The following is a 25,637-nucleotide window of genomic DNA, read 5'->3' on the forward strand; positions in this document are numbered from 1 at the left end:
AGAATACAGACCCTGGACTTCAGAAAAGCAGACTTTGACTCCCTCTTGGAACTGATGGGCAGGATCCCCTGGGAGAATAACATGAGGGGGAAAGGAGTCCAGGAGAGCTGCCTGTATTTTAAAGAATCCTTACTGAGGTTACAGGGACAAACCATCCCCATGTGTAGAAAGAATAGTAAATATGGCAGGCGACCAGCTTGGCTTCACAGTGAAATCCTTGCTGCTCTTAAATACAAAAAAGAAGCTTACAAGAAGTGGAAGATTGGACAAATGACCAGGGATGAGTATAAAAATATTGCTCGGGCTTGCAGGAGTGAAATCAGGAAGGCCAAATCACACCTGGAGCTGCAGCTAGCAAGAGATGTTAAGAGTAACAAGAAGGGTTTCTTCAGGTATGTTAGCAACAAGAAGAAAGTCAAGGAAAGTGTGGGCCCCTTACTGAATGAGGGAGACAACCTAGTGACAGAGGATGTGGAAAAAGCTAATCTACTCAATGCTTTTTTTGCCTTTGTCTTCACGAACAAGGTCAGCTCCCAGACTGCTGCACTGGGCAGCACAGCATGGGGAGGAGGTGACCAGCCCTCTGTGGAGAAAAGTGGTTCGGGACTATTTAGAAAAGCTGGATGAGCACAAGTCCATGGGGCCGGATGTGTTGCATCCGAGAGTGCTGAAGGAGTTGGCGAATGTGATTGCAGAGCCATTGGCCATTATCTTTGAAAACTCATGGCGATCGGGAGAGGTCCCAGATGACTGGAAAAAGGCTAATGTAGTGCCCATCTTTAAAAAAGGGAAGGAGGAGGATCCTGGGAACTACAGGCCAGTCAGCCTCACTTCAGTCCCTGGAAAAATCATGGAGCAGGTCCCTCAAGGAATCAATTCTGAAGCACTTAGAGGAGAGGAAAGTGATCAGGAACAGTCAGCATGGATTCACCAAGGGAAAGTCATGCCTGACTAATCTAATTGCCTTCTATGACGAGATAACTGGCTCTGTGGATGAGGGGAAAACAGTGGACATGTTATTCCTTGACTTTAGCAAAGCTTTTGACACCATCTCCCACAGTATTCTTGCCAGCAAGTATGGGCTGGATGAATGGACTATAAGGTGGATAGAAAGCTGGCTAGATTGTCGGGCTCAACGGGTAGTGATCAATGGCTCCATGTCTAGTTGGCAGCTGGTGTCAAGTGGAGTGCCCCAGGGGTCGGTCCTGGGGCTGGTTTTGTCCAATATCTTCATAAATGATCTGGAGGATGGTGTGGATTGCACCCTCAGCAAGTTTGCAGATGACACTAAACTGGGAGGAGAGGTAGATACGCTGGAGGGTAGGGATAGGATACAGAGTGACCTAGACAAATTGGAGGATTGGGCCAAAAGAAATCTGATGAGGTTCAACAAGGACAAGTGCAGAGTCCTGCACTTAGGACGGAAGAATCCAATGCACCGCTACAGACTAGGGACCGAATGGCTAGGCAGCAGTTCTGCAGAGAAGGACCTAGGAGTTACAGTGGACGAGAAGCTGGATATATGAGTCAACAGTGTGCCCTTGTTGCCAAGAAGGCCAATGGCATTTTGGGATGTATAAGTAGGGGCATTGCCAGCAGATCGAGGGACGTGATCGTTTCCCCTCTATTCGACATTGGTGAGGCCTCATCTGGAGTACTGTGTCCAGTTTTGGGCCCCACACTACAAGAAGGATGTGGACAAACTGGAAAGAGTCCAGCGGAGAGCAACAAAAATGATTGGGGACTGGAACACATGACTTATGAGGAGGAGAGGCTGAGGGAACTGGGGATGTTTAGTCTTCAGAAAAGAATGAGGGGGGATTTGATAGCTGCTTTCAACTACCTGAAAGGGGGTTCCAAAGAGGATGGCTCTAGACTATTCTCAGTGGTAGCAGATAGAATAAGGAGTAATGGTCTCAAGTTGCAGTGGGGGAGGTTTAGGTTGGATATTAGGAAAAACTTTTTCACTACGAGGGTGGTGAAACACTGGAATGCGTTACCTAGGGAGGTAGTGGAATCTCCTTCCCTAGAAGTTTTTAAGGTCAGGCTTGACAAAGCCCTGGCTGGGATGTTTTAGTGAGGGATCGGTCCTGCTTTGAGCAGGGGGTTGGACTAGATGACCTCCTGAGGTCCCTTCCAACCCTGATATTCTATGATTCTATGACAGACTGCAGGGAAGATCAAGATGGGGATAGAGAGTGCGCTGAGAAGCCCAAACAGAGAAGTGCTTCCACTTGTCTGAGTAGATAGCCCTGGTGGAAGGCTTTCTACTATCTAGCAAGATCTGCTGGATCTGTTCCAAGCAAGCCTGTTCTTCAGGGTTCAGCCATGCAGCATCCATGCAGTTAGGTGCAGGGAGGCGTTGTTGGGGTGAAGAAACCAGCCACTGTCTGGTGAAATTAGGTCCGGATGGAGTGTGAGTGAAAGGGGAGTTGCTACCAACAGATCCAGAAGCAGGCTAAACTAGTGTTGACGTGGCCATGCAGGGGCTATCAGAATAACTCTTGCCTTATCCTGTTTGATTTTTAGGAGGACCTTGTGAACCAAGGAGATCGGGGAAAGCTGTAAAATAGGAGATCTGTCCACGGGAGCACAAAAGTGTCAGAGAGGGAGCCAGGCTGAGCCTGCACAGTGAACAAAACTGATGGCACTTCCTGTTCTGCCTGGTAGCGAAAAGGACCACCTGAGGAGGACTGCACCTTTGGAAGATGAACCTGTGACCTCCGGGTAAAAGGACCAGTCATGGCGAGAGGAAAAGGATCTCCTGAGGTGAACCGCCAGTACAGTTCAGGCTCCTGGGAGATTTGACGCCTCAAGACGATGGAGTGCTTCATGCCCAAGTCCCACAGGTGGCTTGCCTCCTTACACAAGGCCGAAGATTGAGCCTCTCTCTCTGCTTGCTGATGTAAAACATGGCCGCAGTATTGTCTTTCAGGACCTGCACCACCTTGCCTGAGATCTGGGGGAGGAACACTTGGCATGCTAAGCTTACCACCCTGAGCTCCCTGATGTTTACGTGCAGGGAGAGTTCTTCTTGGGACCAGAGGCCCTGAGTCCCGAGGTTGTTGAGGTGGGATCCCCACCCTAGGTCTTACACGTCCAAGAGTAAGGCTATCAAGGGCTGAGGGGTCCCCCATCATTACCGATCTCTGGTCTTTCCACCCGTCCAGGGATGCGAGGACCAGAGGAGGGACCATGAGCACTGAGTCCAAGTAGTGTCTGCTCGAGGAGTAAACTTACACTAGATACATCTGGAGGGGTTTGAGGAGCAGCCTTGAGCGCTGGGCCATGTAAATACATGTATATGCCCCAGTAGCTGGAGGCAAATCTGAGCTGTTGTGATTGGGCAGACCCTGATATTGGATATCAGGTCCAACATGGTCTGGAATCGGGCCTCCGGCAGGAAGGCCCTGCCTTGGGTTGAGTCAAATACTGCCCCAATAAATTCTATTTTCTGAACTGGGACAAGAGTTGACTTCTGCTCGTTTATCAGCAGACCCGCACTCAGAAGATGTCTCGGACCATGCTGATGCTGTTCTGTTCTGTACTTGAACCTGCGACCAACCTTTGATCATCCAGTTGTCAAGTTACTGGTAGACCTGGACACCTCAATGTCTGAGGAAGGCTGCTACTACTGCCATAAACTTCATGAAAACCCTGGGGGGGGCTGCCGACAGGGCAAAGAGAAGAGTGGTGAATGAATGGTGCAGGGAAGAGCTTGATGCCAGGGAAGTGCTTTGCCAAAGTGCTTGGTTCCGAATCGGAGGGGCTCAGCTCTTAGGTCGTCTGAGGGCGGCTTCCATGAGGATAGCCTTCAGCTAATGTCTCTGTCTTTTTTACTATGGGATCTGATGTCCTGACAGATCTGGCACTTGTCCTTCACGTGAGTCTCCCCCAAGCACTTCAAGCAGCTGGAGTGGGGGTCACTCATAGGTATATGTTTTCCACAGGAGGTGCAAGGCTTGAAGCCCAGGGATCAGGGCGTGCCTGGCCCCTGGGGTGAAGGAGTCCCTCGATGACAGGAACTATCTATTTACACTAACTATGATAACTAAGAAACAAGAGAGTCCAAAAACCATTGGGAAGGAAGCCTTGTCAGAGCAAGAGGGGTCAACCATCAAGGGCGGTAAGAAGGAAGTGAGAGGGTGCGTAGCCAGCGGCACCCTTATACCAGCACATAACCGCACGTCTCCAGAAGGGGCTAGAGCTGGCCCAGTGGATACCCTTGAGGGAATAAACTCTGGCAACTGTGCACATGGTGTGCACACATCTAGCAGGGAATGGACATGAGCAAGTACTCCAAGAACTTCACCCAGTAATTCCTGCATCAAGCTCAATTTCTGGTTGAGCTAAGGAGCATGCAGTCTGGATTTTGTTATGCTTTTGTTTGCTGGAAATCACGAGGTGCTTTGCCACACACTCCCCTCTTAGAGCTCGCTAACCGGCAACTGTGCATCAGCACTGTCAATGATACGAAAGTCAGGGTCCCTTTGCAAACCCCATCCTGCTCACTGCTTTCTACCCTCTACTAGTGTGTAACTCTACCCCTGTTTTGGGTAGATCAAGCCTGACACGGTCCTGTTCAAGCCAGGCCTGAGCACCCCAGGCATAAGTGTGGCTAGAAATTCAAAGCATGTGCTGAACTGTGTCTCAGATTCACCAAATATGCAAAGTGTTCCACCCACTTACATGGGTATTATGAATATTTGGGGGAAGAACATCCCATTTCTTAAAGGCTTAGAATTTTACAAGGTAGGAATAACTGCTTCCATATTTTAATTAAAGTTTGCAGGTGTTTGGGCAAGTCCCACATACCTTGGATGTTACTGACGAAGCTGCTAGTCTAAGTTGTGGCTGCTCAGCTGTCATTTTTTGTGTTTTTCTATGTATGAAAATTAAACCGTAAAACAAAAGCCAGCCTCGAGGGAGGTCCAGCATTGCCAAGAATGGCTCAGCTTCACTCTGTGGACGGGTCTCCCATTCACACCACTTGAGGCAACATTCTTAAGCGCCCAAGTGTAACTAGTACGGCAGTGTCTCCCTCAGGCTGCAGAGAGCCAAATGCAATGGCTCAGTGAAGGATGCACTGCCCGTTCAGCTCAGGGAGGCGTCACCACAGATCCCAGCGATACTTTAAATGTCAACCTGTGAACAGTTTCACTGCTCATGAAAGCATGTAAGAATGGAAAGGGAGAGTACAGATCTGCAGAGTCTATTTTGAGTGGCTCATTTTGGCTCCATAGCCTTTAAGAAAGAGGTCACAACTCTCCCCACTCCTGACCAAGGAGCCAAACCCTCCCCGCAGCCCCTCCCACAAAGGAGGAGCAGAGCTCACAAATATATTCAGACCCTTCTGAGGGAGCATCAAGCTGGCGGAGTTCTGAGAGTACTCAGACTCATGGCTGGAACACCTGCACAATCTACTGTGAACTGTAGATCATGCTGGCAACTCTCATGGGTGGAGCTTATTTTGTGGGTGGAGCTTGGAAGTGTAATTTTTTTTCCAGTTGGCCCCCTGCTAACAAGAGGTGAAAGGGAGGGAGCAGTAGGCTGTGCTTAGGCGAGGGTTTGGGACTAGAAAGACAGATACCTGCCCAGCCCAGGTCTGCACAAGAACATCCTGCAAGGACTCCAACAGCTACTCAGAACATGAGCTGTGAAATTCCCCATGTTACTTAATGGACAACACACCAGCAGAGCCAGCGGCTGTGGTCCTGCTTTAGAGACACAAACAGCCAAATAAACATCTCCACACTACAGGCAGGATGACACTGATCCCCAGCCTCTCCATTCTGCACGAAGCTGACAGCTCTCCGAGCACTCATCCGGAAACAGCCACAACTTCGGGGCCAACAGCAGTGTCTAACCAGGTATCAGTGACACATGCCAGCTCCAGCTGGCACCCCCAAGAGAATCATAGAGCACTGCTCTCAGTTACAACACATGGCATCAGAGAAGTAGTAGTACTAAAGAGAGGCTTTCACAGTTAATCTGCTGAATATTCCCATCCCCAATGACTGTCTCCATATAGTGGCCTCTCTTCTTTCTCTGTATTAGTGCTCCAGATACCAGCTGTCTGCCTCATGTCCAGGATCAGAACACTTCCCCGCTCTGCCTTGTATTTATGCCAATCAGCACATTTCTAAGGGTTTTTACTAGGGCTGTCAAGCGATTAAAAATTAATAGGGATTAATCGCACTGTTAAACAATAACAGAATACAATTTAAACATTTTCTGATATTTTCTACATTTTCAAATGTATTGATTTAAATTACAACAGAATACATGTACAGTGCTCACTATATGCTATTTTTATTACAAATATTTGCACTGTAAAAAAACCAATAGTATTTTTCAGTTCACCTAATACAAGTACTTTAGTGCGATCTCTATCATGAAAGCTGAACTTACAAAAGTAGAATTATATAAAAAAAACCTGCACTCAAAAACAAAACAATATAAAATTTTAGAGCCTACAAGTCCTACTTCTTGTTCATCCAATCACTCAGACAAACAAGTTTGTTTACATTTGCAGGAGATAATGCTGCCTGCTTCTTGTTTACAATGTCACCTGAAAGTAAGAACAGGCGTTCACATGGCCTGCTGTAGCTGGCGTCACAAGATATTTATGTGCTAGATGCACTAAAGATTCATATGTCCCTCCAGCCTTCAACCACCATTCCAGAGGACACAGTTCTGCTCGATAACGATCCCAAGTAGCGCAGACATTTTTATTATCTGAATCAGATGCCAGCAGCAGCAGGTTGATTTTCTTTTTTGGTGGTTTGGGTTCTGTAGTTTCCACATTCGAGTGTTGCTCTTCAAACTCTTCTGAAAGCATGTTCCACACCTCCCGCCTCTCAGGTTTTGGAAGGCACTTCAGATTCTTAAACCTTGGGTCCAGTGCTGTAGCTATCTTTAGAAATCTCACATTAGTACCTTCTTTGTGTTTTGTCAAATCTGCAGTGAAAGTGTTCTTAAAATGAACAACATGTGGTGAGTCATCATCTGAGACTGCTAGAACATGAAATATATGGAAGAATGTGGGTAAAACAGAGCAGGAGACATGCATTTCTCCCCCAAGGAGTTCAGTCACAAATTTAATTAATGCTTTTTTTTTTTTTTTTTTAAATGAGCATCATCAGTATGGAAGAATATCCTCTGGAATAGTGGCCGAAGCATGAAGGGGCATACGAATGTTTAGCATATCTGGCATGTAAATACTTTGCAATGTCAGCTACAAAAGTGCCATGCAAACACCTGTTCTCACTTTCAGGTGACATTGTAAATAAGAAGCGGGCAGCATTATCTCCCATAAATGTAAACAAACTTGTTTGTCTGAGTGATTGGATGAACAAGAAGTAGGACTGAGTGGACTTGTAGACTCTAAAGTTTTACATTGTATTGTTTTTGAGTGCAGTTATGTAACAAAAAACCCCTACATTTGTAAGTTGTACTTTCACAAGAGACTGCACTACAGTACTTGTACGAAGTGAATTGAAATATACTATTTCATTTATCATTTTTACAGTGCGAATCTTTGTAATCAAAAATAATAATATAAAGTGAGCACTGTACACTTTGTATTCTGTGTTGTAATTGAAATAAAGAGATTTGAAAACCTAGAAAAAATCCAAAAATACGTAATACATTTCAGTAGGTATTCTATTGTTTACCAGTGCAATTAATCATGATTAATTTTTTTAATCACAAATCATTTTTTGAGTTAATCGCGTGAGTTAACTGCGATTAATCAACAGCCCTAGTTTTTACCTTTTTTCTGATCTTCTCTTTTTTCTGATCTTCATTTAGCTCTGGCTCACTGGTTAAATGGTAACAGAACACCCCGTGGGGTTATCTGCGCACAAGGCTCAAAGGGGCCGGTAGGTATAGCAGTTTATTTAAGATTTTACTCTTATTATTGTTCATATTATGGCAGTACCTAGGAGCCCCAGCAATGGAGCAGGACCCCATTGTGCTGGGTGCTGTACAAACACAGAACACAAAGACAGTCCCTGCCCCAAAGAGCCTACAATCTAACCAAAGAAGAGGAAACAACAAGTGGATAAAGACAGACCAACAGGGGAGTACAAGGAAATAGTATTTTTCTGTCAGGCTGTTCTCTGAGATTATAGAAACACTCTCAGAGGGTCAAAGAAATAACAAAATACTTGGAAAGCTGAAAAACAGTCCTTGCCCTTGTAATTAGTTGGGCTGCAGACTTAATATTAAGCTCACACACTTAGTAACGCACCACACAGCAGTAGGTCAAGCCTAGCTTGGCAACAACAGCCTTAGTCCTGGTCTGCCCTACAACTGCTTTTCCCAAAGTTTCTCACTGTTTTTCCCCCACTGATGGAGCTGCACTGTGGGGGGGCACTAGTGTGGATGGGCCCTGGCATTTTAACTACCATGTCTCTTAGATTTACTTGGAGCAGGATCATATCTTAGATATGGGGCAAAAAGGGCTATTAATGAAAGTTACGCTCACTCTATCTAGTACTGTTCATCAAAGCCCTGGAGTCAGCAGATCAGACATTAGTTTGTGCTTGATAAAACCGTGCAACAGTCATATCGGTAGGGTGGTGGGTGGACCAGGTAAGAGGATATGGTGCTTGATCCAAATGGAAACATTCCCATTGAGTCCATGGGCTTTGGCTCAGGCCCAGGAAAATGTCACCTCTCCACACCTAGTCTGAATACATCTCTGGTCAGTAGTTACTGCCCATACTGTAACCCTATAATGGCCACTAGGTGGTCTCCATGAAAGGAGATCAGGTAACATCAGTACAGTTCCCTGGTTACAAAAGTCCACCTAAAACTTCACTACACGTGACTGGGCTCCTTTCACGGCACCCACTCTGTGGTGCTGGTGAAAGGCAGGTACCAGACTGGCTGTCTGGAACTTCAATAGGCAATATGATTGATCATTCACTCGGCATTTCACATTCAAATCCCATAACTAATATGATGTAATTTGTCATTAACCCTCTCAACACCGCTTTGGAGCAAGTGAGGATCATCTCCATTTCCACAGAGTGGGAAGTGGAGCCAGAGGGGTTTAGTGATTCACTTCAGGTCACCAAGAAAGGTCACAGCTGGGATTAGAACCCAGCACTTCCAAATTCCCTATCCTGTGCTTATACCACACCTCTGGGCTGTCTCTTGTACCCACAGCACTGGACTCAGCAGAGCCAGTTCCCCACAGCTGTGTGTGCTCTACTCTGACCGCAGGGCTCCCCTGAAAGCAGCGTGGCTCCCTCATTCTTCAATCTGCAGCCTTTCCACAAGGCCAGCAAAAGGTCTCCACCTGTGCCTGTGCCAGTTGGGTTTTCTGCAATGTGGACACACCAATAGCTCTAATCAAGTGCTCCTCACCAGTAGATCTCAAAGCACCTTACAAATGAGGTCAGTATCATTATTCCTGCTTCACAGATAGGAGAACTGGGGCAAGTCCTTCTCTGTGCCTGTCACTCAGAAGATCAGTGGCAGAGCTGGGTTTTATTCCGGGATCTCCAGAGTCCCAGTCCAGTGCTCTATCCTCCAGCCTACTGTCTCTCTCATATCCACTGGGAAGGACTATGTACACTATTTGACTTCTCATAAACCAAAAATCTACTGGACAGCACTGACTTTCAGACACTTGGTATGGATCTGGATTTGAACAGATAATCTGGAAGCGAAAGACCCTGCATATCATTTCCAACACCCTGAACTATTTAGTCTCCTTGGCAAAAAGCTTCAGAATGAGACAACGCAGGCAATGAAAATGATTAGGGGGCTGGGGCACATGACTTATGAGGAGAGGCTGAGGGAACTGGGGTTATTTAGTCTACAGAAGAGAAGGGTGAGGGGGGATTTGATAGCAGCCTTCAACTACCTGAAGGGGGGTTCCAAAGACGATGGAGCTCAGTTGTTCTCAGTGGTGGCAGATGACAGAACAAGGAGTAATGGTCTCAAGTTGCAGTGGGGGAGGTCTAGGTTGGATATTAGGAAACACTATTTCACTAGGAGGGTGGTGAAGCACAGGAATGGGTTACCTAGAGAGGCGGTGGAATCTCCTTCCTTTGACATTTTTATGGTCAGGCTTGACAAAGCCCTGGCTGGGATGGTTTAGTTGGTGTTGGTCCTGCTTTGAGCAGGGGGTTGGACTAGATGACCTCCTGAGGTCTCTTCCAACCCTAATCTTCTATGATTGTATTATTCTATGAATCGCATATTCCTGTTTACAGGCCTCAATCCTTCTGCTGAAAAAGGACAGGATCTGGAGCAATGTTCCCTCTAATTTTTGACAGGCTGTGTGCACAAAAAATTTCTTCTGTGCAAACTATTGTGCTTCTGTGCAAATTTGTGTGTGCGCGGGGTTTAGGATCTGTGTGCACGCGCACACGTGCACAGCTTAGAGGGAAAAGTGGTCTGGAGGCAGCATACTTAAGCCACTTTGTCAGCTCTGTTATCTGCCTGGCTCAAAAAAAAGACAAGGTGGGGGAGGGTAACTGGACCAACTTCTGCTGGTGAGAGAGACAAGCTTTCAAGCTCTTCTTCAGGCTAAAAAAAGGACACGCAACAATCTCCATGCCTGAAATGTTTGCTCCGAAGGTTTCTCAGTCTGGCTGAAGGTCCTGCAGTGAGTTAAACATATAAAGGGGTTGCGCAAAGAGCTCTCACACAGCCAAGGAAGACTATACCTCCACAGAGAGATCCGCAGGGATACAGGTACTGTGATTGCTCTTTAAACAGGTTCTTTATACACCATAACAGTCCTGATGGAATCTGGATGATGAGGGTAACTAAGGTTGGAGCACCACTTCCTTATAGACACGTCAGTGCATCACACACCACTAACAAGTGCCCAGCCTGACAACATGAACACCGAACTCTAAGAGTTTAACCAGGGACACATGCTGATGTCTCAAGCAAGCAGGCTGCCTCCCAGTGTGGCTCAGTGGCATGAGAGGCCCAGCACAGATGACTGTTTCCACCAGCAAGTATCACTCTGGGGACAGGAAGATACCCTTGGCTGTATTCACCCAGGGGTAGGAGGTTCCCATTGATAAAGCTCTTCTCCCACATCCCCCGCTCACAAAAAATGTTCTCAAACTAATACTGTGTTTAGACTTTTACATCACAGAGACTTTGAAAATCCCCCTGGGGCACGAAGGGAGAGAAACCACCTGAATGAAGTCCAAATTCCTTGCGTGGGGGGAAATTTCAGAATTAAACGGATGAGGAAAATTGAAGTTGGCTGCAGCCTCCTGGTACTAAGGACAGGTTGGCTCCTATTTCCAGTGTCACCCACTTCTGCATCTCTGCTTTCTCCAGGACAAGTTCCCTCTCTCTTTTTTTGAGGCTTTTGTTAGTCCACCCACTTGGAGTATCCCAGCAGCCTCCTTTGCCACCACATGACCAGGTTCCACATTCCAGACTCGCTGCCACGACGCTACAGAGGACCTACTGTCATGCCCTCCTCCACTGGGCCCCTTTGATGCAGCCTGTCAGGGAGAGCTTGTCTGGGCTCCACGGCAATTCAAACTGCCAACAGTAGTAACTCACAAGCCCAGGGCATACAGTTATGAGAAGGATCAAGGTACGCGCCTAGCAAATGAGTTCACCTTGCAGCAGAGGCCAAGCTCATTAGGATAAAAGGGCTCTGGTCTGTAGTGTGCTTCGGCAGGTCTTTATCTCCATGCCTATCCAGTGGGTCACCAAGCCACTAAGTGAGCACCTCACCTCAGAACTTCCCACAGTTCTTCTGTAGTTGGCTATTAGACCACAATCCCATCTCCCTGGTCCCTCGCTGCCTCTGGAGTTTAGGTCTCTATGGATGTGCCTGTTTCACCTCTGGATCGTTGCTTTCTTTGTGCCTCTTAGCTCCTCATCCAGAACTCTGCATCGACCAAACCCCTTTCCTCAAGGAGCAGCTCAAAGGGAGCTGAGGATGAGAAACTGTCACTCCCTTGGCATTTCAGAGCAGAGAAGGGATTAGTACTAAGTACCGGGATCCCGTGCTCCAGATGGTTTCAGAGTCTGGCTGGTTAGTTTCCAACAATAAACCCAAAGTCAGCAGCATTTAGAATACGTACATTACAAACACTGTAGATCAATGGAGAGACTTCTCAGCAGAACATTCCTTCTGCTCTTGCTGTTGGCACACAGGTTCTATCTGTGCGGTCCTAACCTTGTCGAGTTCAGAGCCATAAATCAAGCAGTAACTAAACAGCTCAGTACAGAAAGGCATGACAGCCCTGTCGTCCTTCTCTAGTCAGCTCCCCAGGCCTGGAGTGCTGCCAGCTACCTCGCTTCCTGAGCCCTGAATCACATTCATTTTCAGTTGCAAACCCTACAGTCACAAGTTATTTTTTCTTCTCTCTCCACCAAGCACTAAAGCACACGACCTTACTTAAATAGCAAATCTTCACCTGCCTCTGCTCAGACACCCAGCCCCTCCCACCTCCTACTCACCCTAACCTCAAAAGGAGGAAAATAAACTTAGCAACACTAGAGAAGAACATAAAGAAAAATCACAAAGTATCTGTTACCTTCGCCTCTGGGAGGAAATTCTAGTCACGAGAATCTGATCATCATCTCTGTCTGCGTGAAGCCACCAAGCAGTTAACAAATAAACTGCACGACAGCAGCAGCGAAACATGAAGGGGGGAGGGAGCCTTGTGAACTTTCTACGAGGGGTTCAGCGTTTCCCGGCTTTCTCTTCCCTCTTGAAGCTTTTGCCTCCCAACTAAACACATAATGGCTGGCCAGACCAATGCCAACCAGGGCTGTGCAGCGCACACCGACTGGAATGACAGGAAAACTGTATAAAGCATGCAACAGATGGCAAGTCTGGGAGTGCACGCAAGCACCACTTAAAATATCCCCATGGTAACTATTTAAAACTATTAACTTTTGCTTGTTTTGTAAGCAGAGCGAGACCGTCTCAAATTCAGCCAGTCTGACAGAGAGCGAGCAGCGCACTGACAGCTAACAGCAGACAGGAACAAAGGGAGTCAGGGCAAGCGCCTGCTGTTTATCTGATTGGAGTACCAGGATCTCTGCTGCACCCACTGTAACTTGCCTTGGCCTTGGCACAGTAACCAAGAGGATGTGTTCTTTATTAGCTCTCTCCAGCCTGGCTGGGCTTAGAGCTTCTCTGCCAGCTGGGCTTGTGCCAAGGCAGAAACTCCACTCCTCAAATTTCCAGCTCACTCGATAAGGCACAGAACTGCCTCCAGCTCAGAGCCTGCCCCAACAAAATTAACGCTTTCATTGCCACCTCATCAGCCACCCTGGTTGCAATTCCAGCTCCACTACTGCTGATCCAGTCTAGAAGGTTTAGGTACAAAGCAACACCGCACTATAAAATGCAGCATTCTCAGAGATCTTGTCCACATCTCTCTAAAGCACTGGACATCAGAGCGCGAGAGATGTGACCCAATGATCTGAGCACAGGACTGGGAGCCAGGGTGTCCTGAGTTCTAATCCATGATCTGATACTGACTCCTGTGACCTTGGGCAAGCTGCAGCAAGCCGTGTCTCACAGCTTCCTCCCTTGTGAAGTGGGGATAATGATACTTATCTGCCTCCGGAGGGGTGGGGATGGGGGTGGTCGAGGCTTGAAGCTAAATGCTGCTTTTACAGTGGAAAAGACTGAGGGGGCTGTCCCAAGGAGGGGTGATGCTGTAGTGACAAGGTTTCATGAGGAGGTGCTAGAATGTGAGATGCCTTCCAGAAGGGAAGGGAAGGAGACGCCCAGCACCTGGCCACAGCGGGAGAAAGACCCTCTTACTCACAGCCACAGGAGGCATGCAGGGCTCCTGGATCACACTGTCATGGCAGCTCCTGAGGAGCTCTATGGAGGGGTGCCATGAGCTCTCCATCCTGGATCCCTGCTGGGTTCTGGTGAGCAGCTCTACAGCCCCTGTCTTCTCCAAACGGTCCAAGACATGACTAAACAACGTGTGAAGCATGTTTAGGGCTCCCGGCACTCGAGCATAACACCAGAGGAGAGGGCCCTTAAAAAGACAACTGCAAACAGGAATTTACTTCAGAAAAAGCTCCAGTGGGGCTTCTGCTGGGAACAGCCATCACCACACAGGGCACTCCACAGGCCCAGACCTGAGTGCTCCATAAATCAGGCCAAGGGCTCTTTTCTACTCAGTTCCTCACTTCCGGTCTGTGGCCCTTCATCCCACCCCCAGATCAGAAACAGTTTCTTCCTTAACTATAATTGGCATTCCTCTCCTGGATGAGACAGTCGGCAATTGCATGGGGGATGCTGGTTTCTCCAGAGCCAGGCACATCATTGCCAAGTTGCTCAGTTTCATGTATAGTGGGAGGTTGGAGCTAACAGATACCTCACAAGTATCAAATTCAAGGCCCTATCCATAGTTCAGCCCTTCCTTTCTTGTGCTATCCCCTGGGAGCATGTTAGTTCAGCAGTTCTCCATTCCATGCTCCACTAGAGGGGGGAAAAAGAAAAAGAAAAAGAAAAAGAGCTTCTAGGGATCCTCTCCCACCAATGTCATTCTGCTGACCACCAGGAAAGACTGTGCAAGCCACTGAGTTTCCACCAAGCATCTGAGAACTGCTGTGGAATCAAAACTCTTCTTTGGACATCTCCTTTGTTGGTCCCTGCACTTCTTCTCTTAGAGACTTTTCCACGCCCATTAGGGCGAATTACCTTATAGCCAACTTAACCTCGTAATTAATCCTAGAGTAACCAAATGAAACACTAACTGCACATGCCCTGAGGAATACAACAAAATCTTAAAACGCTGAAGATATTTTTTTTACAAAAGTGACACATGACCTATACAACTTCCTCACTTCACTTCCAGATTCTTCCCGAAGACCCCGATTATATTTTAGCTGACTGGCTGGCACCATGACCCTTCCCATTCCTCCGTATGTCTCAGTGCTTCGCTCAACCTTGATGGCCTAGATGCAGCTTAGGAAGTATAGTATCATCTCACTTGTGCACTATGACATTAACTATGACTAGAACTGGTGAAACATCCAGGCCCTGCGGTGAGGAACTCTTCTTCCCTGCCTACCAGTTCACCTCCAGATTCCGTCTCTGTGTAGGAAAGGAAAGTACAAGATCTTTCAGGAAATTTGGGTCTTTAGTGATGTACATACAATGTGTTTCCCTCTATTCTATAAAGCTCCGTAACAACAAAGGGAAAAGGGGAAAGACCTGATCAGTCTTGAGTTCTGACCTTCCTGCAGGAATGGGAATACCTAGCAGCCTCTTCTGATCAGTATTATGTTTACACGATTGCTCTCCCAGCACCGCTGCCCCATTCACTGAACACTGAGGTACTACTGCTCTTAAAACAGTCAAACATTTTTAAAGGGTTAAGCAACCTTAATATACAAGTCACCACCACTGAAAGTTCCGGTTCAGTATGATTGGCCAGTCCCCGGCAACTACAGAAACTCCACCTAAACAAACATTGCTGAAGACGGGGCAGTTGGGGCATGCTGTGGTCAATCACATGAGCCATATGACGAGGAAAAGCCTCTCCTCCACCTCCACTGGCAGCCATTGGAACAGACAGATTACACTTGAATTCAGTTACTAGCATTAAAAAAAAAAACACGAGCTCTGTGTGACTTCCATGCATTCTTAGAGTCCAAGGCCAGAAGGGACCATTGTGATCATCTAGTCTGACCTGCATAGCACAGACCAAAGACGTGCCCCACTATAATCCCTAGAGCAGAGCTTTTAGAAAAACATCCCGGTCTTGATTCAAAAATCATCAGTGATGGAGAAACTACCACCACCCCTGGTAAGTTGTTCCAACAGTTAATTACCCTCACTGTCAAAAATTTACACCTTCTTTCGAGTCTGAATTTATCTAGCTTCAGTTTCTAACCACTGGATCATGTTACACCCTTCTCTGCTATTAAACATTTATTCCCCATCTGATAAGTAAGCTGATGATATGTGAGCTCGTCAGAACTACCATTAAGTGGCTACATAATTGGTTAAACAACTGCAAACAAAGAGTAACTATTAATGGAATGATGTCGGATTGGAAGGAGGTCTCAAGTGGGGTTCCACAGGGATCTGTTCTGGATCTGGTGTTATTTAACATCTTTGTTAATGACCTGGATGTAGGAATAGAGAGCACACTGACCAAATTTGCGGAGGACACAAAGCTGGGAGGGTTGCAAAAACTTTGGAGGACAGAGCTAAAATTCAGAGGGATCTTGATAAACTGGAGAACGAGGCAATTGTCAACAGAATGAAATTCAACAAAGACAAACGAAAGGTACTACACTTGGGGAAGAAAAGTCAGAATGCACAAGCACAGAATGGGGGAAAACTTGGCGGCAGCACTGCTGAGAAGAATCTGGGAGTTGTGGTGGATCATAACTTCAATATGAGTCAACAAAACGATGCTATTACAAAAAAAGCAAATGTAATTTTGGGCTGCATGAACACAGGCACAGCATGCAAGTCACGGGAGGCGGGAGTACCACTCTACTTGGAGCTGATGAGACCTCAGCTGGAGTAGTGTGTCCAGTTTTGGTCACCAATGTATAGAAAAGATGGAGAGAAACTGGAAAGGATCAAGAAGCGAGTGACAAAGATGATCAAAGGGGTGGAATGCAAGTCATCTGAGCAAAGGCTGAAGGAACTGGGTATGTTTAGTTTGGAAAAGAGGAGATTGAGGGGAGACATGATAGCAGTCTTCAAATACTTGAAAAGTTGCTATAAAAAAGATGGAGAAAAGTTGTTCTCTCTTGCCACAGAGGGCAGGACAAGCAGCAATGGGTTCAAACCACAGAATGGCAGATTTAGATTAAATCTCAGGATAAACTTCCTAACTGTAAGAAGAGTAGGACAACGGAACAGGCTGCTTAGGGAGGTTGTGGAAGCTCCTTCATTTGAGGTTTTCAAAAGGAGGCTGGAGCCATCTGTCTTGGATGGTTTAGACACAACAAATCTTGGACCTTGGCAGGGGGTTAGACTAGATGACCCGTGTGGGTCCTTCTAACCCTGTGGTTCTATGATATTTAGAGACTGATCAATTCACTCCTTAATCTTCTCTTCATTAAGCTAAATAGACTGAGCTCCTTCAGTTTATCACTATCAGGCAGGTTTTCTAATCCTTAAATCATTCTCATTACTCTTCTCTGAACCTGCTCCAATTCATCAACATCCTTCCTGATTTGTGGGCACCAGAACTGGACACAGGATTCCAGCAGCGGTTGCACGAGCCCCAAATATAGAGGTAAAATAACCTCTGTACTCCTACTCGAGATTCCTGCTTATGCATCCCAGGATTGCCTTATCTCTTTTGGCCACAGCATCACGTTGGGAACTCATGTTCAGCTGATTATCCACCACGACACCCAAATCACTGCCTCTCAGGATAGAGCCAACCCTCCTGTAAGTTGGGCCTGCATTCTTTGTTCCTAGATGTAGACCTGTAACCCTTAACATGTAGCCATATTAAAAGGCATACTGTTTGCCTGGAGTTTGTCTGAGGTGAACCTTCCCCCCACAGCTTCCTTAGGAGCAGCAATTCACAGGCTCTGGAGGGAGCTGTGTTCATCCCTCCTTGTCCAAAGGGAAGGCAGCTGTTAGGAATGAACAGATGGGGTGAGGGATTTAATGACAGAAGGAAAGAAAGGATCCTCAGCACTTCTCTTCCTCAGGATAAAACCACAGAGTTGGGGCAGTACTCACCAGGAGAGGGAGGAGGAGGGGAAGGAAAATCTTGTGATAAGAAGAATCTGAGCTGAACTTCCCTGGGGAAATGCTACCAGTCAAGGAAATTTCCTTTCAATTGCCAGGAATGAGGCTCTTCCTGCTGTACGGGCAGGACAGGAGTGATCACTGTCCTCATATCACATCCAGAAGCACCACTCCTCTGATTCTGTGGGAGCTCTTCATTATGATCTCCCATGCCTAGCACCTGGGCTGAGGTCAATGTAAAAGGGAAAACTTGTCACAGCTACCTGCCAACTGAGGTAGGCAAATACTTCCCAATGATACAGTACTGTTCCCCTGGACATGTATCATTTCTGGATGTCTCTCCACTTCCCTCCCAGCCCTCAGCACAGATAGGTCTGAAGGAACACTCAGCTACCCAGGCTGAGCAGATGAGAAGCTCCCACAGAATCAATTCCCACTGCAATGAAATCATCCTCAAAGCCCCCTTGGTTAACTTCAAGGAAGAGAAGCCTCCAGCCAAAGATTTCAGCCATTTGCATGTACCAGAGAAGTGCTGTGAACCTGGCTGGAGCTCAGATCTCAAAGGGGCTGGGTAAATCACATTGGCTCAAGAGCACCTCCTGTGGGCAGCTTGAGCACTGGTTGTGAAGAGTGTAAGATGACAGCGTATTGAGAGGCAGCAGGCGAAACAAACAGCAGGGAGAGAGGGGGAGGCTGGGAGCACAACAGTTAACTATACTGGAGGCCGAGATCCAAGATAAACAAAGAGTGCCTTTCAGCTTCCATCAGACGGATGCATCTTCCTAATCCAAGCGGAGTTCACATCTGGGTTTATTCCTAGGCAAAGTGGAGGCGCTCTCAGCTCATCAGTCTCTGGGAGGACCGCCTAGCTGTGCCACACTAAGAACAGGGAAGGTGTCCATCAAAGCAAGATCCTTGGCTTCAAAGGTCACAGACGATGGGGAGGGTGAAGCGAAAGGAACAACCTACCGATCTAGCTGCTGCCTTGCACTGAAGGGTTATCGCTGAACCTGCCAAACGGCCCTGGCTGGGGAGAGGGGCAGCCCTTTAGGGCCACTCCAGCTACAGGGAGGCACACAGGTGTTAGAGCACCTCAGCAGCCCCCATGTAGCTTCCAGACACCGGGGCACCCTCACGGCCGCAGGGTCACAGCCTCCGAACTCATGGCAGACAAGGCTGCTGGGGGCTGGGAGGAGCAGACAGCTTCTCATTTCAGCACGACCTGCCTTTTCCAGGTCCCCAGTGGACAGCACAACCTAAGGGAAGGCAAACCAACTCTCCCAAAACCATGAACAGCAGGCACTGTGCTATTGCCCCGGGATGGGCCTCTCCCTCGCCTCCTCACCTTTCCCGTAGGGAGCAGAGTCCTTTCAGTTAGGATGGGCCTGGCTCCCATGTGACCCTAATCCCCCTGATATATTCCCAGCAGTCCCAGGGCTGCCAGTTTGGATGGAAGGCACCAGGGACCCTGTGTTTTCTGAAGAGGCAGGACAGGTTCTGAGGGATCTCGGGAGGGGTGAAGATCTGAGTAATCTCACTCAGCATCGCCATCTGGTCCTTCCCTCCTCAGGAATAGCTGGGACTTACAAACCTGCTTTCCAAATCTCTCTAGCCTCCACTATATTGTTACTGTTAATAGTGATTGCTAATAATCTCCTTCTCAGGGAAGGACGCAAAACTCCTCTGCACCTTCCATCAAGGATTTCAAATCAGCCCAAGAAGCGGAACAAATATCTCCCATATTGTGGGGAAACTGAGGCACGGGGAGGGCAGGGATTTACCCAAGGACACATAGCAGGTCTGTAGCAGAGCAAGGAACAGAATGCAGGACTCATAGTTGCCAGTCCCTGTCTGCTTTGTTGTGCTTTGCAGGTGCTAAGCAGACAAGGAAGCTGAGATGGGATGTGGTCCTTACCTTTTGTCCCAGGGGGCTGCAGGTTGTCTCCTGTCAGTGAGCACCAGCCAACAGGAAAGATGTCCCTGGAGTCATAGCGGCACCAGTAATCAAAGGCACCTCTCCAGCCATCGAACGTCACGAGGACCTCGGAGCCTCTCACCTCCCCAATGGTGGCCGGGCAGATGAAGTGTGGATTCTTCCTGTCCACTGCCTCCAGCTTCATGCCAGTCTTGAAGAAATTTTGGGATGGAGACGGTGGCTCCTACAGGGGAGGGTTCAGAAGGGTGGTTACAAAAGAGTAGTGTGTGTTGGTGTCTCCTGGGCTCGGATTAATCCCCTGCCTATGTCATCACAAGAGCAGAGCTAGATGGAGCCAGAACCAATTCACAGAATCATAGAATATCAGGGTTGGAAGGGACCTCAGGAGGTCACCTAGTTCAACCCCCTGCTCAAAGCAGGACCAATCCCCAATTTTTGCCCCAGATCCCTAAGTGGCCCCCTCAAGGACTGAACTCACAACCCTGGGTTTAGCAGGCCAATGCTCAAACCACTGAGCTATCCCTCCCCCCATCAGCCCCATGTCAGAGGGTAAAGGAGGTGGCTCCAGCTTACACCAGGGCTGGATTTGGCCCCTGGTTTAAAACGTGCATCTCTAGGAGCATAGGCAAGGCCTCTAGTTGTGGCACCCTGTGCCCGCGGCACTCAGGACCAGACAAACCGGGTGACAGAACGCAGCTACCCTGTGAGAGCGTCTTAGTGGCACACTGACGCAAGAAAGTGTCACAGGCAGCCCCGCTTTCAGAGTTCCCAGTAAATCCACTTCAGGCTCTCTTGCTTAATCACCACCCTTCCTTGGGGCTGCTTTATTCCCAAACACAGTTCTCTGAATCCCCAACAAAATCCCAACCATAGTACAATTCCCACACCCAGTGTATATAGCCCTTAAAACCCCGCTCTTCCCAGTGGGCACCCTGCCTGCCTCTCTGTTTCCACACCGCACTCTGGTATCTTCAGTCACATCTAAGCTCCTGCTCAGCCCTCTTCTTTCCCTCTGCCAGTACAGCGACCCCAGGCCTTCCCTCTGGATTGTAACCCTGTTCTTCCCAGGGCGAACCTCCCCCAGCCTCTCTGCTGGGAGCATCCCTTACTGCCCACCTCTCTCAAGGCTCCTCTGGGCCCAGCTCTCTCATGGAGACGTCAGTGGGTAAGCCGTCCACAGCTCCCCCGCCTTTAGCCCTCTCCGGCTTCAAGTTGTAGGCACCTCCCCCTGCCTTCCGCTCTCTGGTTTGGGGACACCAGGTAGCAAAACTCTCTTGCTGCTCTCCTTGTCTTCAGCCTTCTCCCAGGGACAATTTTCTGCTTCCTTCTAAGACCTTCCACAGTCCCCTGGTAGCTCTCACCTGCCCGACTCCCACTCAGGCAGCTCTGATTCACCAGGTCTCACTGGGACTCTTCTTCATTGGCCAAACTGGAGCACCACCTCACAGGGTCCCAGAACTCAGCCTCCAGCCTGAGCCAGAATGTCTACACCACAATTAAACAGCCCCTTAGCCCGAGCCCTGCGAGCCCAAGTCAGCTGGCACGGGCCAACCGCAGGCATCTAACTGCACTACACACCAGAGAGCACAGCACAGAGCTGGCCTGGGTGCCCTGTGGCAAGGGGAGCCCTTTGCATGCAATACGATACCTTGTGAAAAATTCGGAGAGGAGCCATCTCTGCTCCATTCAGAGTTTTCAGGAGGAACATGGGCCAAGAGGAAGCATTCAGCCGAAAACCTGCGGAACAAATGCAGAGATGGAGACTATTAAAAATCGGCAGGGCCCATTGGGTGAGGCAGAACTCAGGTGGCTCTGATGAACACCTTGCACTATTCATCCAGTCACAGCCTTCATGCACCTTAAGATCCACCACCATATTCTTCTGAACACAGGAGAGCTAGGAACGGCCCTTTATGCAAACTGGATTATGTCAGCCACTGCTCCCCACTTGGAAACAATCAAACATGGCTGCGACTTTGTTCATTGTAATAAAAGGCCCTGACCTTCTGGCAGCTCTGCCTTTGCACCCATGCTGACCACTGGTTCATCTTTTGTGACATCTCCCTGGCTTACTACAGAGTCTCCCTCTCCTGCCTGGCCCTCACGAGCCCCTGCCCTGGCCCTGCTGGCAAAGCACTCTGCATGGAATTTGTGTTTGCACATGACAGTCACCTGGATGCAGAGAAGACATTAATGAGCAAGGACCGGGTCAGGCCCATGACGTTATCACTGGTGCATACACACATCCTATGGAGGCCAGCAGTTTCCTTGCTGACCTTTCACCCACAGAGGTGAGTCGCAAGCAGCTAAGATACAGGCATAGGTAGGAGCTGGCCTGGGCAAGATGGTGACAGCAACTGGTATCAATACCATGCTGGGCACCTGAGTATCACGAATGCCCATGGAAGCACCAAGAAGGGGCTTCTGGGGAGCAAAGGGGTATGTTGAGGAGAAAGAGGGTTTCCATGTGTTACTTATGAGCATAGGCGCCGACTCTGTGGGTGCTCCGGGGCTGGAGCACCAACGGGGTAAAAATGATGGGTGCTGAGCACACACTGGCAGGCCCCCTATCAGCATTCGCCCCTCCCTCCAGCACCTTCTGCCAGCCAGCGGGCCCTGCCGATCAGTGCCTCCCCCTCCCTCCCCGCGATTCCTGCCTGTCGCAATCAGCTGTTTCGAGGCTCGTGAGGCGGTGGAGGAGTCAGAATGGGGCACACTCAGGGGAGGGGGCAGAAGGGGGTGGGCAGAAGCGGAGTGAGGTGTGGCCTGGGGCAAAGCCGGGGGTCGAGCACCTGTGCTGATGAGTTCCTCATTACATGGGTCTGTACCTGAGAAGCTAAACTATTACCAAGTATGAAAATGCATCATGTCTGATCAGCAACGCCAGCAGCCAATGCTTCCCACCCCACACATGCCAGCACCACAAGGGGGAAAGGAAGGGGAACTACAAGGCTTGTTCTTTTGAATGGTTGACATTACCGATCCCAGAAAGGCCAGGCTCTCAGTCCTCTTTGGGAGAGCACAGAAAAGAAAACAAGAAGGAATAAAAAAAACAAAGGACAAGAGAGAAAATGGAGGTGACAGAAATTGTGCTAGGATATGGTGTGAGGGAGCACCCCTCTGCCAGCCCATTACCATGGGCATTCCGCCAACGCAAAGTGGGAAGCGGGCAGCTACAGGAAGTGCAGACCCTGAAAGCATGCTCACAAGAGGAGTCCCGTGCCAGTGCCTTGGCTTGACAGCCTGGCACCTCAGCTCCAAAGGGTCAATTTCTGATGCTTGGCAAAGGGCTGCCCTTTAAATCCTTATAGCATTTTGAAGTTAACCCTGGGGCTGGATTTCCACTGACAGTTCCCTGGGAGCTGCAGAGGTGAGGAATACAGGGGGAAGTTTTGCCATTGCAGACAGGGCCCAAGTGTCAGAGGTGTCCCAACAAGCTAAGTCTATTCCAGGGTTCTCAAACTTCACTACACCGCGGCCCCCCGTCTGACAAAAAAAATTATTACATAACTCCAAGAGACCAAAGCCTGAGCCCACCCAAGCCCTGCCACCCCTGGGGGAGGAAGGGGGAGGGGCAAAGCCACAGCCCGAGCCTCGCCTCCCCACCCCAGGACAAAGTCCTTGCTCTCTGGCCCCCAGCATTGGGGCTCGGCCTTTGGGCTTCAGCAAGTCTAATGTAAGCCCTGGCGACCCCATTAAAATGGGATCGTGATCCACTTTGTGGTCCCGATCCACAGTTTGAAAACCGCTGATCTCCACAGTTCTGTCATGAACCCTGGAAACAGAACATGAAAACAAGCTGGTCGGGTGAGCTTGGGAAAGGGGAGAATGTCCCCCCAAGCCTCCAGTTCACAAGCAAGCAGCAGCTTCTACTCATGCTACCAAGGAACAGCAGCTGAACAACTGCGCTTCGGTAGGCGTGAAAGACACCAAGTCAGAGACTTGGCATTTAGTGTCACATGCCAGGCTTTGGTGCTCTGTGGGGAGGGAGCTGAGGGCAAGCAGCTCAGGAGTGTGGTTTGTTACCTGTACTTGGGCTAAGAGAGATCAGCAGATAAGGCGGGGGGGGACGGGACGATGACTATCTGCCACTTCTTGTCCCCAACCCTGCCTCTATGACAGATCACAAGGATAACCAGTTCAGTGACAGGGACTGTCCCATCATGACCCAGCACGACAGATGCTCCACATCCAGTTCAAACTACCTACTACATAAGATGAGCTGCAAGTCTGTAACGCGATTACTCTTTTTGCCCTCTGGTGGCAGACCGAGGAATAGCACAAACACCTCTGTCATCAGGACCAACTTTTCAAAACAGACCCTTGGGCTTTATATGTGGGCTTGTCCAGGTAACTGCACACGCACAAGATACAGCTGCCCCTATTGAGTGAGCATCTTGTCTCGGGCGCCCTACTGTGGGTGGGCAACAGCAGATTTTATGGGCACAATGCTGGTACTTCATTTTTTAAAAATATGGCTCAATCAAATGTTGACAGACGTAGCAGATCCTGACTCGCCTGTCAGTGGGAGAGGTGCAACACATCAGAAATGATCAGCTTGCTCATGGCAGGAAGATCCATAGAGGCCAGAATACAATTTGTTATGAAGTATTTGGAGGAAGTGGACTGCCTCTCAACCTCACCCTCTCAGTCCCCATCTCAGCAGGCAGGTCTTAGCAGCTATGACCCATTGGAAATGACAAGGCAACAAGACTCATGACGTCCAGCCAGTAAGCCAGACCTGGGCCTATACACTGTATGCTCCAAAGCTTAAGTTTGGGGCCATTTCAACACCCAAAGGTTCTCCAAAGCTGGCTTATTCTGGCTTCACCAGAGATGTGCAGGAAGTAACTCCATACAGGTTTTTTGGCTCAGCTGAGTGAAGTGAGAAAAGGTGGCTGTGATCAAAGGACTGAGATTTCTCATGCCAGTGTCTTCTGTATTGAACTGGGTTAGGGACTCATAGGGCCAGATCCTCAGCAGACACACATCAGTGCGGTCTGGGGAACCCACAGTCACAGTGCCCTACGCTGGCAGTGATCTAGGACTCGCATACCCTCACGTGGTAAGGTGTGCGGCTTCCATCCCACACCACTCCCTTCCCTGCCAAGATCCCTCTTCTTTTGCGCCCCATTCCCAAGTCACGGCTAGCTGACAGCCTACACAGTATGTCCACCTGACCCTCCAGAGGGGCTTTAGGGGAAATGGTCTCCACCACAGAGTCCCATATGCAACTCCTTCATCCTCCACCATTGCTCAGTCTAATACACTTCTACAGGGATGTGCTAACTGGATGGGTCCTTTACAGAAATACCTCATGGGGACCTGGCAGCTGAATGATAGCATCAGGTTAATTGGGATAGAGTCAGCATCAGTTTGGCTCACTGGAGACCCATTTGGCCACTGCCAAGGACTGAAGTGGTGTTTAACTGAGAGATAAGAAAGGGCGAATTCCAATATACAGGCCATTTATATAACTGTATCCAAATAAAGTTTTAAACAAGAACGATGAAATGCTGGGTCTGTCACTTTCATTCAAGGAAGGACTGAGAGTTACTTGAAGCAGGTGAATTTTTTTCCCCTTTTAATGGCCTCAAACTGGGTCAGTCTACTGCCCAGCAGGGAGCCCTAATTAAGAGTGGCGGCATAATTTAAACCCATCCAGCTGGTGCTCCAGCCAGCGTCTATACTTGATACCCAATTCTCCGTGCTGGCATTTAGTGCATGGGCACAAGTATGCCTGGATGGCCGGAAAGTAAATGTAAAGCGTTGTGGGTTAAGGAGCAATGACTGAGCTGGACTCTCATACTTCTCCTTGGTTATTCTCTACATTACAAGTGGAAGGGTCCAATAAGACACCCTCCATCCTATGGCTCATGACCATGCTCTGAACATAATGGAAGTGAGAGAGAAGGGCTGATGGCGTGAGAAGAGTATATTGTGTTTCACAGATTTTTTAATAGTAGAATCATAGAATATCAGGGTTGGAAGGGA

General features: G+C 48.6%; 1 protein-coding gene across 5 annotated transcripts in view; it reads right to left on the reverse strand.

The window, feature by feature from the left end:
• Window positions 1–25,637, reverse strand: part of SCMH1 (Scm polycomb group protein homolog 1) — a 113,337-nt gene that overhangs the window by 52,128 nt on the left and 35,572 nt on the right. For all 5 annotated transcript variants that reach the window (XM_074934139.1, XM_074934140.1, XM_074934138.1 and 2 more), the window contains 2 exons: window positions 21,292–21,380; window positions 19,623–19,866 (listed from right to left, as the gene is read on the reverse strand). In XM_074934139.1, coding sequence (XP_074790240.1) covers window positions 19,623–19,866; window positions 21,292–21,380 — 333 coding nt within the window. The remainder of the gene's footprint in view (window positions 1–19,622; window positions 19,867–21,291; window positions 21,381–25,637) is intronic.

Source organism: Natator depressus, chromosome 19 (assembly GCF_965152275.1).
Source record: "Natator depressus isolate rNatDep1 chromosome 19, rNatDep2.hap1, whole genome shotgun sequence".
Lineage (NCBI taxonomy): Eukaryota > Metazoa > Chordata > Testudines > Cheloniidae > Natator > Natator depressus.